At 49.1% G+C, this 15,623-nt stretch overlaps 2 protein-coding genes across 31 annotated transcripts in view; both read left to right on the top strand.

Annotated features, from left to right (window-relative positions):
* Nucleotides 1-1,241, top strand: part of UBAP2L (ubiquitin associated protein 2 like) — a 50,047-nt gene extending 48,806 nt beyond the window's left edge. For all 30 annotated transcript variants that reach the window (XM_083715546.1, XM_083715563.1, XM_083715545.1 and 27 more), the window contains one exon: nucleotides 503-1,241. In XM_083715546.1, coding sequence (XP_083571672.1) covers nucleotides 503-598 — 96 coding nt within the window. In that variant the 3' untranslated portion in view covers nucleotides 599-1,241. The remainder of the gene's footprint in view (nucleotides 1-502) is intronic.
* A 2,938-nt stretch (nucleotides 1,242-4,179) lies between these two features.
* Nucleotides 4,180-15,020, top strand: HAX1 (HCLS1 associated protein X-1). The gene is made up of 8 exons (XM_083716092.1): nucleotides 4,180-4,314; nucleotides 5,392-5,612; nucleotides 5,887-6,044; nucleotides 9,542-9,599; nucleotides 11,630-11,739; nucleotides 12,559-12,676; nucleotides 13,446-13,569; nucleotides 14,878-15,020. The coding sequence occupies exons 1-7, from the start codon at nucleotides 4,262-4,264 to the stop codon at nucleotides 13,532-13,534; spliced, it is 807 nt and encodes a 268-aa protein (XP_083572218.1). The 5' UTR covers nucleotides 4,180-4,261; the 3' UTR covers nucleotides 13,535-13,569; nucleotides 14,878-15,020.
* The last annotated feature ends 603 nt before the right edge of the window (nucleotides 15,021-15,623 follow it).

Here is a 15,623-nt window from a genome sequence, read left to right on the forward strand (position 1 = left end):
AGGTGGATCTGCAGCTGGTTTTTTTGGACTACAACTCCCATCATCCCGATATAGCAAGACCAGCGGTCAGGGATGGTGGGAATTGTAGTCTGAAAAGAGCTGGAAACCCAAGTTGGGGGAACACTGATCTAGAGCAGCCTTTCTCAACCTGTGGGTCCCCAGATGTTGTTGAACTACAAATCCCATCGTCCCTAGATAGCAAAGCCAGCGGTCAGGGATGGTGGGAATTGTAGTCTGAAAAGAGCTGGAAACCCAAGTTGGGGAAACACTGATCTAGAGGCAGACATAGCATTCCTGTCGCTGGTAAGAGAAGCAACCTCTTTTCTTGAGCTGATTTACTCATTTCACATGCTCATGGGTTGCTGGAGCCTGTTTCGTGCCTCCAAATAAGGCCTGGGGAGCTGAGCTAGCTGCTAGTCGAGCCTCGCTCACCTTCTTCCTTTTCCCCTCTCTCTCTCTTTCTCTCTCCCTACTCCCCCCCCCCCCTTTTCTTCCTGCACAGAGCGGCACTGGGCAGCGCAGCCAGGGCACCTCCATCCCGCAGAAGTCGCAGGCGAACAAGTCTGCCTACAACAGCTACAACTGGGGCGCCAATTGAGGAGAGGCTCCGAGGCGGCTCCACACACTTCAACCAAGAGACAAACGGAAGGACGACAGCGATTACCCAAGAAGGAAGGACCCCAGAAGGGAAGAAGAGCTCCCCTGCCCTCAGCACAGCCCTGCAACAGCCCCGGCGGACCCCGGCCAACATGGCTCTGGGCTCAGCATCCTCCCCCCCCCCATCCCTCCAGCCACCTTCTTCCCCCTCCCTTCCCCATTGTATGTAATATAGAATTTGTATCTTTTTTCTTTCCTTTCTCTCTCTCTCTCTTTCTCTGCATTCATTCAGATTACGAGCTGTTCAGCCGTAGGGGCCTTTTGTTTTGTTTCGTTTTTCTACTCCTTTACTCTTCCTCTTCCCGCCCCCCACCCACCCGCCCAGAAGAAGGAAGGAAAAGAAAAAAAAGTACCACCTGACGGATCCAAAGGAGTCAACATCTGGAATCCTCTCTCTCTTTCTCTCTCTCTCTTTCTCTCTCTCCCCCCGCTCCTCCTCCTACAATGCCCCCCTTTATTATTAGGAATAAGATCAGTAATTGATATGAACCGCATTGTAAGATTAATTAGTTGAAGTGTTTTTTTTGTACTGTGTTCTAAATTTAATGGATAAATGTGTCTTGTATATAAAAACGAAAACCCCACTCTGTTCTCTGGGCCTTGCGTTTTCCATCCATAGTGTGTGTGTGTGTGTGTGTCTGTGCACGCGCATTTAGAGGGTACCTGCGCGCGCACTTAGAGGGTACCTGCCAGGCAGCCCCAGCCCCACTCCAAGCCTGTTTCCTTCCCCACACTGAAGCCATCTCCCCAGGACTGCTGTGTTTGTCTGTTTTCTCTACCCAACCCACAATAGCAGGGGTCAGCAAACTTTTTCAGCAGGGGGCCGGTCCAGTGTGGTCCACTCAGACCTTGTGGGGGGCTGGACTATATTTTGGAAAAAAATATGAATGAATTCCTGTGCCCCACAAATAACCCAGAGATGCATTTTGAATAAAAGCACACATTCTACTCATGTAAAAACACCAGGCAGGCCCCTCAAACAACCCAGAGGTGCATTTTAAGTAAAAGGACACATTCTACTTACGTAAAAACACGTTGATTCCCGGACCGTCTGTGGGCTGGATTTAGAAGGTGATGGGGCCGGATCTGGCCCCTGGGCCTTAGTTTGCCTACCCATGCACAATAGGGTCACAATATCTCTCCTCCTCAGTGTCTCTCCTCCTTTATCCTTCCACCTTCCCTGTCTCTTGCCTACCAGAGAAAGCCTCTCTCACACACCCTGGGCAGGTCATGCTGCCTTCTCTCTCTCCCTCCCTCTCCCCACTTCACCTATTTGGGCTCTGATAACGGATTTCTGCAAGGGCTGGCCATTCGTGTTCCTCTTGCACCCCCTGTGATGTCAGGCAAGGTACAAATGTAGTCAAGAGAAGGATGTACAGTGGTACCTCGGGTTAAGTACTTAATTTGTTCCGGAGGTCCGTTCTCAATCTGAAGCACCACTTTAGCTAATGGGGCCTGCTGCGCTGCCGGAGCACGATTTCTGTTCTCATCCTGAAGCAAAGGTCTTAACCCGAAGTACTATTTCTGGGTTAGCGGAGTCTGTAACCTGAAGCGTATGTAACCTGAGGTACCACTGTATACACAAGTCCTTGTTCTGTTCAGCTACTTCAAGTGACCTTTGTGGATCAGTAACTAAAAACAAAGCAATACCATAAAGAACTCAGTTTCACAGTCCTCAAAAGCCCACCACCATTAGATAATTGGCCTTCAAACATGGTGTTGGGACTACACTTCCTATTATCCCTGACCATTGGCTAAACACAGTCTGGATTATAGGAGTTAGAGCCCAGCAACACCTGCAGACTCGAGATTAAAGAACTCCAGAATCAATGCTGCATACTAAACATAATATCAATTTAGCGAATAACTTTGCATACTAAACATAATATCAATTTAGCGAATAACTTTGAACTTGAGTGGCTCGTGGTAGTTTATTTAATAAATTCCAATGCTGCCTTTCATCTGAGGATCACAGGTTGTTTTGCAATATAAAAACACAAAGAAACAGTAACTAAACAGCACACACACCCCAAGCCATTAATTGCTTAGTTAGCCAAAGGCCTGGGAGAAGGAATATTTTTTCCTTGGTGCCCAAAGTTATGTAATGAAGGTGCCAGGTGAGCTTCTCTGGGGAGAGCATCCCACAAGCGAGGAGCCACTGAAGAAAAGGCCCCGTTGGTTGTTGATGTCCTCCCAACCTCTCATAGAAGAGGCACACAAAGAAGGGACTCAGATGATGGGCACAGGGTCCTCCAGCTATGGGGAAAGGCGGTTCTTGAGGTGTTGCAGTGTTGCACAGTATCTGCAGATCCTGCTTTCCTCACTCCCCCAGAAAGACCAAGGATAAGTGGCTATCCAAGAGGGATGGATTATTCCAGCAGTTTCCACAATACCCCACCCCAAGAGGGCCCTTTCCATGCATCACCACTCACTCCCCAAATATCCCTTCTCTAGTGTTGGTCTGCCATAGTTGAAACAATATTTTTTAAAAAAAATCCTGGTAGCACCATAAAGGTAAAGGGACCCCTGACCATTAGGTCCAGTCGTGGCCGACTCTGGGGTTGCGGCGCTCATCTCGCTCTATAAGCCGAGGGAGCCGGCGTACAGCTTCCGGGTCATGTGGCCAGCAAGACTAAGCCTCTTCTGGCGAACCAGAGCAGCGCACAGAAACGCCATTTACCTTCCCGCCAGAGCGGTATGTATTTATCTACTTGCACTTTGACGTGCTTTCGAACTGCTAGGTTGGCAGGAGCAGGGACTGAACAACAGGAGCTCACCCTGTTGCGGGGATTCGAACCCCGTATTCAAGTAATGGATACAAACATGCATATAGCAGAGTAAAGTGCATGCACACGAAAGCTCATACCAATAACAAAACTTAGTTGGTCTCCATGGTGCAACTGTTTTTTATCCCTTCTCTAGAACTATTAGCCCGTTGATCTTTGGACTGGAGGAGGAATTCTGGAAGGCATCTGGGTCCAAAGTTGTTCTATGGCAGCCTTGTATCTGTTGTCCAGGGATGGTAGCAAAACCTTGTGCCCCTTAACTATTGTACAAAACTAAACCTGCATTTAAGTCTTTAAGTAATTGGGTGGTGTACAATAGTTAAAAAGGAGAGGGCCTGCCAGCCAGCCTGCTTACAATAAACCTGAAAAAAACTGAAGATTTGAATGGAAGTTGAGAGATTTCCAGTTATCAGCATTCTTGCAGGCAAGGGAAACTTTTACATCAACCTTTGTGAGGCTAAAATTTACGATGTAGTAATAATACTTGGTGCCCTCTGGCAGGGCCAGTCAACAATCGCTCTTAAGATACTCTAAATTCTCCATTGATTTACAAGGTCCCTTGGGGGACGTTGGGATTGAACTCGGAAACTTGCATTGCATTGCATCAGTCTAACTCACGAATAAGTCTATGAGCCGCCGGAGAGGAGAACGTCAGTTCTATCTCTGGGGTGTTGTTTAGAGGTAGCGTCGTGAAGCCTGGCTCGCTTTACGGCCGCCATATCAGGGCAGACGGGGGAGGAGGAAAGGGGGCGTTTCACAGCAGAGTGGCGGAAGCGCGAAGGGAGGCGTGGCGGTTTTGCTTTACGGCTGGCCGCGGAATGAGCCTCTACGACGTATTTCGGGGTTTCTTCGGCTTCCCCGGGGAGCGGAGGTGAGACTCTGGGAGATCAGGGTCCTCATTGCTTCTTATTTTATGCGCAAATCGGTTGCCCCCTCTCCTCCTCTGAGCTTTTCAAAGCTTGGCAGGCGGAAATCCCACCGGGGCAGCTTCCCTCCCAACACCTTTTGGCTGCACCGGGCGAGTTTCTGCCTGCCTTGCAGCTGGCAAGGCGATCGCATTATTTACTAAGGCCTCGGTCCAAGTAATCCGCCTATTTGGTGGCGTTTTAACGACGTGTGGGTATCCTAAAAGGTAAAGGGACCCCTGACTATTAGGTCCAGTCGTGGCCGACTCTGGGGTTGCGGCGCTCATCTCGCTCTATAAGCCGAGGGAGCCGGCGTACAGCTTCCGGGTCATGTGGCCAGCATGACTAAGCCGCTTCTGGCGAACCAGAGCAGCGCACGGAAATGCCGTTTACCTTCCCACCGGACTGGTACCTATTTATCTACTTGTACTGGTGTGCTTTCGAACTGCTAGGTTGGCAGGAGCAGGGACCGAGCAACGGGAGCTCACCCCGTCGCGGGGATTCGAACCACCAACCTTCTGATCGGCGAGTCCTAGGCTCAGTGGTTTAGACCACAGCACCACCCGCGTCCCTTTGGGTATCCTGTGAGTGACCTGCGTCACCATGGGTATCCTGCCCTTCCCCCAAAGCAGCTGGAGGGTCCTTGACCGCCCTTGCAACAACTCTGCGAGGTAGGCTGCGCTGAGGGAGACGGGCTGGCCAAGCCCCGCCCCACATTTTATCCCCAAGTGGAGATTTAAACCTGGGTCCATCCATGCAATCGTTTTTAGCCATTTTTATGTAGTTAAGAGCTGTGGGTTGCATCGTGCGTTACATGCTATTTTGATTTTTGTTTATTTAAACAGAAATCGAGTACTGCCTAACAGTGAATAAGCCTTGCTAAGGCTGAGCAAGCACCTTGACATTTCCCCCCCAAAATTTTTTAATTGATTTTCACATTTATCAAAAAGAAAAACATTACAAAATTTGTTTTGTAAAGCACATCAACGTTTTAAACAACCCCCCCAAAAAAACCTCTCCCCTTCTCCCCGTTGTTGCTACAGGCCCCGCGACCCCTTCTTTGGGGGAATCACACGGGACGACGATGACGACGATGATGAAGATGGCTTTGGGGCGAGGCACCCAGGGGACTTTGGGTTTGGGTTCACATTCAGCCCAGGCGGGATGCGTTTCCACGACACCTTCGGATTTGACGAGCTGTTCCAGGATTTCAACAACCTCTTCCAAGAGATGGGAGCGAGGAGTTTGCCTTCTGGGCCCTTTGGTAGGCGAGATCTTGGGCGGCTTCAACTGGGTTTGCATCCTGCTTGGGATGGCCCGGTTTGGAGGGAAGTGGGCAAGTGGGAACTGAACCTGGAACCTGCTTCTCTTCCCTTAAAAGACTGCATGATTCTAGTCCTCATGGTCCTGAATAAAGGGGAGCAACTCTCCAGATTTTCAGACGGCGGTTTCTCTGCAGATTCTGTGCCCTTGAGCTGCAGCCTTAACCCCAGAATAAATAAAATCAAAATGAACAACTGTTGTTTCTCTACCCACAGATTTCCCAGAGCCACCGGCACCATCGCCTGAGAAGAGGCAGACTCTGCGGGATTTTATGCTGAAACATCCGGATAGCCAGAGGTCCAGCAGCAGAGCCCTAGAGGACGACTCAGGCCCCACAGCTTCAGAGAGGAGGCCCTGGCAGCCGTTCCAAGGGGTGTGTGGTGCTCTGAACCCGGGACCTCCCTGATACAATGCCTCATCTTTGCCTATTGATTTAGAGTGTTTGGTACCCCATTCTGCTACAGGAAAGGCTCCCAGATTGGCTTATGTAATAATAATAATAATAATAATAATAATAATAATAATAATAATAATAATTTTTATTTATACTCCGCCCTCCCCAGCCAATACTGGGCTCAAGGCAGCTAACAACCAATAATAAAAGCAAGTTGATTAAAATACAGTTTAAAAAACATGATTAAAATACCACATTAAAACATTAGGATGTACAGTGGTGCCCCACAAGACAAACGCCTCGCAAGACGGAAAACCCACTAGACGAAAGGGTTTTCCGTTTTGGAGGCGCTTCGCAAACCGAATTTCCCTATGGGCTTGCTTCGCAAGACGAAAATGTCTTGCGAGTTCCTGCGTTTTTTCCCCTCCCCCCCCTTTTTCTAAGCAGCTAAGCTGCTTATCAGCTGATCCGCTAAGCTGATAAGCCGCTAATAGCGCTAATCCGCTAAGCTGTCAATGGGCTTGCTTCGCAAGACGAAAAAAACGCTATATGAAGAGACTCACGGAACGGATTAATTTCATCTTGTGAGGCACCACTGTAGCCTCTTCACAGGAGGAGAAAGGAAAAAGAAAGAGGGGGAGGGAATCAAACTGATTCCAAGCCAAAGGCCAGGTGGAACAACTCCGTCTTACAGGCCCTGTGGAAAGAAATCAGATCCTGCAGGGCCCTGGTCTCATGAGACAGAGCGTTCCACCAGGCCGGAGCCAGTGTTGAGAAGGCCCTGGCTCTGGCTGAGGCTAATCTAACTTCCTTAGGGCCCAGGACCTCTAGGGTGTTGCTATTTATGGACCTTAAGGTCCTCCGTGGGGCATACCAGGAGAGGCAGTCCCGTAGGTGCGAGGGTCCTAAGCTGTGAAGGGCTTTAAAGGTCATTTAATCATTTAAATATAATCATTTAAATCAAAGAATCCCTGCCCGCAGGCTTGCATCCTAAGAAAAAAACACAGCACACGAGGGGAAAGGGACAGGGAGGGAAGAGGAAAAAAGCAAACTCAGGTTCCAGTAGGAGCTGCCCTGCTTCTCTTCTCTCCCACTGAGGTGGCCAAGTGAAATGGTTGCAATTCTGGCAGAGGAGGCCTGATGTTTGGGGTTGGCCAGGGGCGGTGGCCAGAGAGATGGGGACAGTCTGCTCCTTAAACAAATCCCCAAAGTCAGGTGTCAGGTGCTAGTGTGGTTGCTCAAGAGCAAACAGACAAGACTCCAGCCTGTCTTTTCCAGGCTTTATTATCTGTACAAAGTATTTACAGCTCAGAGCGTCGCAAGTCTGTGTCTGCTCAGTCGCTAGCAGAATCTGGGAGTGGGCGGTCCTTATACCTCCCCCAGCATAACAGTCGTGTGACCCCCATCCTTCTCCTCCCCTCTTTGCGCGCAAACCTACTGCGCAGAGTGGGCGCTGGCAAAGGGGGACTCGCCTCCCCTCCCCTCCGCTTTGCTCAGGCTCGGTGTTGAGCCTCTCCCTACCATCTTCTGATCCCTGCGCCCCTTCCCCACTGGAGGTGGGGCTTCCCTCCTTGCCAGAGGAAGAACTGCTTTGCAAGATCTTCGGAGGCTCCCTGTAACACAACTGCCCTTCCACCTCTCGCCTCTGAGCTGATGGCAGTTCCCTGACATCAGGGATCATTGCAAAGGAATTACCTGGTTTGACCTGTTCTGCCCATAATGCAGAATGAGTTGGAAGACTAAGGTGGTAGAATTCGGGGTGGCACTATGTCACATGACCGGTAGGAACACAAGAAGCTGCCTCGTTCTGAATCAGATTACTGGTCCGTCTAGTTCAGTTCTGCCAACACTGGCTGACAGTGGCTGCCAAGGATTTTTAGACAAGGTGTCTCTCCCAGCCCTGCCTGGAGGTGTCACAAATTGAACCTGGAACCTTCTCCGTGCAAGAAGCAGATGCTCAACCACTGAGCTACAGCTCTGCCCCTTAAATTTTGAGGGGCACGGTGATATTTCTGCACAATCTCACGCATGCTTAAAAAAACCAACGAAAAAGACCTTTCCCATAGGAAATCAGCACGTCACAGATAGGGCTCTTGTAGCATTTCCCCCTTGATAGGCCACTTTTCTGCAGGCAGGGAGTTATGGATGGAATTTAGATCCTGCCCTTCCTCTCCAAGGAGCCCAAGGCAGCAAACAGATAACTATATATATAGCTATGCCTCCTACTCTGGAAGTGGGTGGTGCTGTGGTCTAAACCACTGAGCCTCTTGGGCATGCAAATCAGAAGGTCGGCGGTTCGAATCCCCGCAACGGAGTGAGCTCCCGCTGCTCTGTCCCAGCTCCTGCCAACCTAGCAGTTCAAAAGCATGCCAGTGCAAGTAGATAAATAGGTACCACTCCGGCAGGAAGGTAAACAGCGTTTCCGTGCGCTCTAGCTTCTGTCACGGTGTCCCGTTGCGCCAGAAGCGGTTTAGTCATGCTGGCCACATGACCCGGAAAGCTGTCTGTGGACAAACGCCGGCTCCCTCGGCCTGAAAGTGAGATGAGTGTCGCAACCCCTTAGTCGCCTTTGACTGGACTTAACCATCCAGGGGTCCTTTACCTTTATATACAGCTATAACAAAAAGATTCAAAAACAATAACAATTTAAAGGTAAAGGGACCCCTGACCATTAGGTCCAGTCATGACCGACTCTGAGGTTGCGGCGCTCATCTCGCTTTACTCACCTCACAGAGTGTTTGTTGTTGGGGAGGAAAGGAAAGAAGAATGTTAGCCGCTTTGAGACTCCTTTGGGCGCGGGATATCAAATCCAAACTCTTCTCCTCTTCTTCTTTACTGGCCAAGGGAGCCGGCGTTTGTCTGCAGACAGCTTCCAGGTCATGTGGCCAGTGTGACTAAGCCGCTTCTGGTGAACCAGAGCAGCGCACGGAAACGCTGTTTACCTTCCCGCCAGAGCGATACCTATTTATCTACTTGCACTTAGATGTGCTTTCGAACTGCTAGGTTGGCAGGAGCAGGGACCGAGCAACGGGAGCTCACCCTGTCGCAGGGATTTGAACCGCCAACCTTCTGATCGGCAAGTCCTAGGCTCTGTGGTTTAACCCACAGCACCATCCATGTCCCTAATAACAATTTAGAACATTCTAAAAGCAATTACAGTTGAAAACAATACTCCTTGCAGTGATCTCAGGGTTGTTTGGAACAGTCTTCTTTGGCAACCAATTACCTGGGTGAAGAGAAGTGTTTTTACAATTCCTCCCGGAAGTTAATAATGATGGAGAGGGCATTCCGCAACTGGGGAGCCATCACTAAAAAGGCCCTGTCATGGGTGAACGCTGATTGGATAGCCAGTCTTTCAATCGTTCTGCCATATCACTCCGCCTTCTCCTTCTGCATTTGTTTTTTCCTTCTCCCATCGCTCGCACAGTTTTCACAGACCTTACTGACTGCATTCTCTGTTGTTGTTGTTTTTACAGCTGCGAGAGACTGATCCACCTCTCCCAGAACTGAAAGATACCCCAAAGGAAGACAGAGGTCAGAGGGCAAATGGCAGGGAGGGAACAGTGGTTGGTTTGGGGCAAAACATCCGAAGAGCCACATGTCTGGGTCTTTTGAGACCACCCAGATTATTCATGAGTGTTTTGGAAATGGCTGGGTATCTGTATATACGCAAGTGTATGTACCGTATTTTTCGCTCCATAAGGCTCACCTGACCATAAGGCACACCCACTTTGGGAGTGGGATTCAAGAAAAATGCGGCTCTTGGGGGCTTTTGCGGGAGGTGGGGGAAGTGAGAGAGTCTTGCTCTGTCCCTTCCCCCACCTCCTGCAAAAGCCAGTGATAGCCGCGCGAAACCTCCCCAGGACAGTGGGATGAAGGCTCCCCGCCGCCCTTCGGAGGCTTCGCAAGCTGCTCAGGAGCTTCTCGGGGCTGGCGGGGGAAGCCCGGGTTCCCCCCCACCCCACCCAGCGCCAGGGACCACACATTCGCTCCATAAGACGCACAGACAATTCTCCTTAGATTTTAAGAGGAAAAAAGTGCGTCCTATGGAGCGAAAAATACGGTAATTTGCTGTGTGATGCAAGAATCTACCCTTTCGTTTTGGGAAGATAAACCCTCCATGTTCAGGAGCAGTATATTTGAGTATGTGTTCAGTGACTGGGGATAGCTAGGGTTGCCATATTTCAAACAGTGAAAATTTGGACAAAAAATTTGTTGAGCATTGGGGGGGGGGCAAAATTATTGGGTTTTTTTATAGTTTTGCCCAAGGTTATAGAGCTTTTGGGGCAAAATCGCAAACAAAACTACCGTTTTGGAGCTATTTTTACAGGAAATCGCCAAAAAACGCCACTGCCGACGTGAGTTGCCATATGACTGGATTTTCCCAGCCATTTCTCTGATTTTCTTTTTCTTTTTTAAATTAATTTTTATTAATTTTCCAGTTTTAAAACAAAACAACAACAACACACAAACAACGACAAATACAAACACACACAAAAATGTCATTTCTTAACCTCATTTTAATAAACCTCCTTTCTCGGACTTCCCCATACCTCACCCTTTTTGCATCCTTGTTTTACAGTTTTTCAGCAACCCTTTTTGCCAATTAAATTTAAACTTGTTATCTTTTTCAATTTTACCTTAAATCATCAAACAGTTTCAGCTGTAATTATGCATCTTCCTTTCCCTTGACATTTTAACACTCCTCAATTTTACAACAGTCCTTAATATATACTTTAAACTTCTTCCAATCTTCCATCACCGTCTTCTTCTCTTGGTCACAGATTCTGCCAGTCATTTCTGCCAATCCCATAAAGTCAATCACTTTCGTCTGCCATTCTTCCAGTGTGGGTAGTTCTTGTGTCTTCCAATACTTTGCTAGAAGAATCCTTGCTGCTGTAGTGGCGTACATAAAGAAAGTCCTATCCTTCCTTGACACCAATTGACCGACCATGCCCAAGAGAAATGCCTCTGGTTTCTTATGAAAAGTACATTTAAGTACCTTCTTAATTTCATTATAAATCATTTCCCAAAAGGCTTTAATCTTTGGGCAGGTCCACCAAAGGTGAAAGAAGGTACCTTCAGTCTCATTACATTTCCAACATTTGTTATTGGGCAAATGATAAATCTTCGCTAGCTTGACTGGGGTCATGTACCACCTAGACATTTCTCTGATTTTCACCAGGACGCTGCTGCCAAATATTCGGGATATTCCAGGCACATGGCAACCCCTAGGTATGGCAGCAGGGGGCTGTTGCTTGTGATCAGAGGTTTCTGTTTGGCCTCTGTGGGGAGCCAGATACTGGACTTAGCCGGATCTGTTTTGCCAGGACAACTCTTGTGCATTCAAGTACCTAGTCCTTATTGTTGCAGAGGAAAGCATAGAAGCCTCTCTCTCGGTTAAAAATGATGCACACTCAAAAGCAAAATTGTTTGGACATGCTGAATTTGTTTTCTTAAGGGGGGATTGTTGTGGAAATTTGGATGCCTTGCGGGAAGAATGGAGAGGGGTGTGTGAGTGTAAAAACTGGCTTAGCTGATACTCGGTCACATTTTTATTACAGATCTGGACTCGCAGGTCACGTCCAAAGGGCTTGAGACTATTCTTCCCCCAGCCCAACCCCGGTCGTATTTCAAAAGCGTCTCAATCACAAAAGTGGTAGCCCCAGATGGGGTATGTGCCAAAGCTTCTTTAATCCAGTGTTTGTGTGTTTGTGTGTGTGTGTGTGTGTGTGAATGGGTGTGTATACCAGGGTAGCCTTATGTAGAATAGTCCCATTCAAAATCCGTGGACATGACTCACTTAGGCCCATTCATTTTGAAGATCTACTTTCAGGAGTACTTAGATGGTACTTGCGTCCGTTGGCTTTTCACTCCTGAAAACTAGATTCTCTGTCAAGGAGAGGTTGAGAAGCAATGGTGATGGATAGGTTTATTTCATTGCATTGAATATTTTATCTGCATTACTTGGCCTTGGGTGGTGGTTGAAGGGTACCATATCAATATGTAATATTGTTCTGTTCTGTCACTTTGTGGCGCCACCTGTTGGTGGCCATGCGAACAGCAACGTGATGACAGCCTGACAATTTTATTATATATGTAGAGTATATATGTAGAGTACACTGTACTGACAATTTAGCAATATGTTCTGCATTCAGATGAATTGAAGACAGTGTCAAGCTGCATTGTGAAGTTTACTTTTTAACCTGGTAGCAGGGGGTTCTGCTGATTGACATCTCTCAGGACCTCCAGGCTTTAAACTGAAAAATGGCAAACTACACAATGGGCTCAGTAATTTATTAATCTTCAAAACAGTTTAGGAGGTATTGACTCCTGAGGTCCCTGGCAATGTAAAGGTCTCCTCTGAATGTTGGCATGCCATTCCTCACACTGGATCCTACTGGATCCCCTTCTTAACGAGCAGAGTCTATACTTCTACCCCAGGAATCTTCCCCAAATTTTACCCACCCCTCCTTACATCCTCTTGCTTCAGACGGTGGAAGAGAGACGGACGGTGCGTGACAGTCAGGGTCACGAGGAGACAGTTGTCACCCGCCAGAGCGGAGGGGAGCCACGTCCGGGGTTTGACGGTGGCCGGCAAGGAGGCTCAGGTGAGTGCAAGGAGGGGGAGCCTGGTTCGAGAGAACTTTCATCTCATGCTGGCCTTTGCGGGTTAACAGTCATGAGAAACAGAGATTCGGCATAGTGTGTGTTCTGCTGTTCCTGAGAAGCACACAGAAGCTTCCTAAGAATCTCAACTTTTGCTTCTACGGTTTTTCTTTTTTTAAGTTTCTAGTCCTTATGTGTCAGAAAAGTTAACTCTTCATTCCAAGAAACAAAGCAGTCCAGGCCTAGCGAGCACAGCAGCTCTTCCCAGTAGGTCTTGCCCCACTGAGGCAGTTGTGAGGATGGAAGGTCCCTGCCTTCCACCGCTCTCTAAGGCTCCTCCCCAGGGCCCTTTCCCAGCAACCTGAGACTCCTTCGTCTTGTCACTCTTTGCTTCACCCTCTTCATACCTCTTCTGGTTCTGGGAGACCAGGAGGGAAGAGGAGCTGGTCACACAGCAGGAGGGGGAGACTCCCTGGCTTCTTCAGCAGACTGGCTACCCCCTCCTCTCCAGCCTCTGCTTCTACCTCTGAGTCTGAACCGCTCTCTGTCACTGCCTCTTCCTGCTCACTAAACCCTGTTGCATCTTCTGTTTCCGACACCTCCTCCTCCCAGTCTTCTCCCTCTGACCACCCATTGCCTTCCCACCACCCATCCCCTGGCTCTGAAGCCTTCTTCCCTTGGGGGTTCCTCAGCTGGTACCTTCTATTGCTCTTTGGCATCCAGCCTATCCATGACACCACCTCTGGCTAACCGGGCTGGTTCCTTTCGCAGGAGACCTGTCTCCCTTCCGCTCACGCCCTGGAGAGGACCTAGGCGACTCTGCTTCCATCCTGGACACCTTTTTCCGCCGTTGGTTCTAGAGCCGATAGTTCTGCCTGGTGGGTGGCCTTAGACGGTAAGATCTGAGGTCTTCCTATGCAGTGGTAGGCTGGCTCCCATTGGGACTGGTAGGGCGGAAGGCAGGGAGCTCAACAGCAGATGGCGCTAGAGCCAACGAGAGACACAGCCTTGACCAATGAGAGGCAGTCCCGCCCCACACATGGATGCAAGCAAGAAGGCAGGCAGGTGGGGGTGGCTGAAGGGGGGGCGGAGATTGGTGAGGGAGTGCCCCCGTTCTCTCTAAATGGAGCAGCCTCCACTCTTTCCTGTGCCTGAGTCAGACAGCTTTGGGGGCTCTTGCCTTCAACCTTAGAGCTGGGGTGGGGAACCAGCAGCTCTGCAGACCCTCAGCTCTCATCAGGCCCAGCCAGCAGCACCAATGGTCAGGGATGGGATCCCTGATTGGCTGGGACATGGGCCTAGGATGTAGGCGAGAAGCCTATGGCCTTCCATGACGCTTGAGTTGTTGGCGTAGCATTACAGATCTTGCCCCAGGGACTACGGAAGCCCATGGTGTAATTTATCCAAAGTTTCGGTGCTCAGGGAGCAAGGAGGGCAGTGTGGTGCATAGCTGTCAACCGTCCCTTATTTGGTGGGAAACTCCCTTATCCCAGCGCCGTGTCCCGCTGCTGTCCCTTATTGATGATGTCCCTTAAATTTCCTGGGTTTCAAAGGAAGCAGCTCCTCTCCCTCCCAACCTGCCGGCCAGGGAGGAGGGAGGCTCCAACTGTGTTGCTTGGCTGCGTTGCTCACCCAATAAGGAGCCTAAGAACGACTGGGGGTGGAGCTTGCATGCCTTGTGCCGATCAAATCGGCCGCGTTGCCTGGGGACTCGCCTTTGCTCAGCACTTCCCAGCGGAGAGGTGATGGTGGTTTCCCTTGCTGCATCCCCTTTGCCGGGTTGCTGCGCTGTGGGAACCACCGCTTGAGGCTTCGTTTGGCTGCTGGCTGGGCTTTCTACTTTGGCTCGGAGGGGCTCAGAAGTTGAACATACCTGTGCTCTGAAAGTCCCTTATTTTGGCTGCTGATCCCTTATTTTCGAGGCTGCTGGTCCCTTATTTACAAATCTGTAAGTTGACAGCTATGGTGTGGTGTTGTGGGTTGGAGCGTCATACGAGGCATGGAGAGAGGCCAGGGTTCAAATCCCCGCTTGGCCCTAAAAGGTCACTGAGTCAGTCACAAGCTCCCAGCATAAACTTCCTTGCAGGATTATGGTGAGAATGAAAATGGAGATTTGGGGGGGGGGAGAAAGAGCAAGGCGGAGGGGGGAAGGACGTTGTGTTCTTCTCTGTTTCATTGGGTTTCTGTTGTTTTTTCTTTTCAGATTTGTGCCCTCTGCGGACAAGGCCTCCATTTCAGATATTGCTTCCTTCCTGTGTGTTTTCATTTCCCTGCGGCCTCCTCTTTCTTCCGCGTGGGCTCCATCTCGCAGAAATATAACATTAAATAGCCTTTATTTATGCTTAAGTTTTTTCTGTGTGCTTATTTGCCGTTGCCTCTAGCAGGAATGAAAAGGGCAAACCCTCCTGCTCAGTCGTTCCTCTTGAAGACCGAAAAAGAACCCTGTTGCATCCATCGTGTTGTGTCAAATTGCTTATATATTTAGAGCATTTGCACCCTGCTCTCTAGCCAAAAAGGCTCCCAGAAGAGTAGCTTACATGCAATCAAAGCAAGGCAGTCACTACCCACAGGCTTACAACCTAGAAGGTGCACGGCACGAAAGGGGAAAGGGACAGGGAGGGAAGAGGGAAAAAACAAACTCAGGGCACACATTCTGAAAGAGTTGTTCTTATAAGGCCTGATGGAGCTCGGCCTCAAATCTGAAAAGGAAGAAAAATAACAACCCAATGAAAAAATAGGACTGGAATTTGAGGATGGGAGATGATGTTTGTTTATAGAACGTGACTTTTATAGGATGCTAAACTGGAGTGGCTGAAGTGAATGTTGTTTATGTACAGCAGCCAGACAAAGAGTCAGAAGTTCTTTAATTTCTGAACTTTATTTTTTTCTCTCTTTTTAAAAACCTCTTACCTATTTCGTCTTCTGTATTTCTCTCTCTGTCTTTCCTGC

This window comes from Podarcis gaigeae (genome assembly GCF_964106915.1).
Source record: "Podarcis gaigeae genome assembly, chromosome: 16".
Taxonomy (NCBI): domain Eukaryota; kingdom Metazoa; phylum Chordata; class Lepidosauria; order Squamata; family Lacertidae; genus Podarcis; species Podarcis gaigeae.

Excerpts from the sequence above, each read along its gene's own strand:
- HAX1 (XM_083716092.1), top strand. The coding sequence starts at position 4,262 with ATGAGCCTCTACGACGTATTTCGGGGTTTCTTCGGCTTCCCCGGGGAG. Across the intron at positions 9,600-11,629 it reads TACCCCAAAGGAAGACAGAG|ATCTGGACTCGCAGGTCACG; the intron begins GTCAGAGGGCAA and ends TTTTTATTACAG. Across the intron at positions 12,677-13,445 it reads TGGCCGGCAAGGAGGCTCAG|GAGACCTGTCTCCCTTCCGC; the intron begins GTGAGTGCAAGG and ends TTCCTTTCGCAG.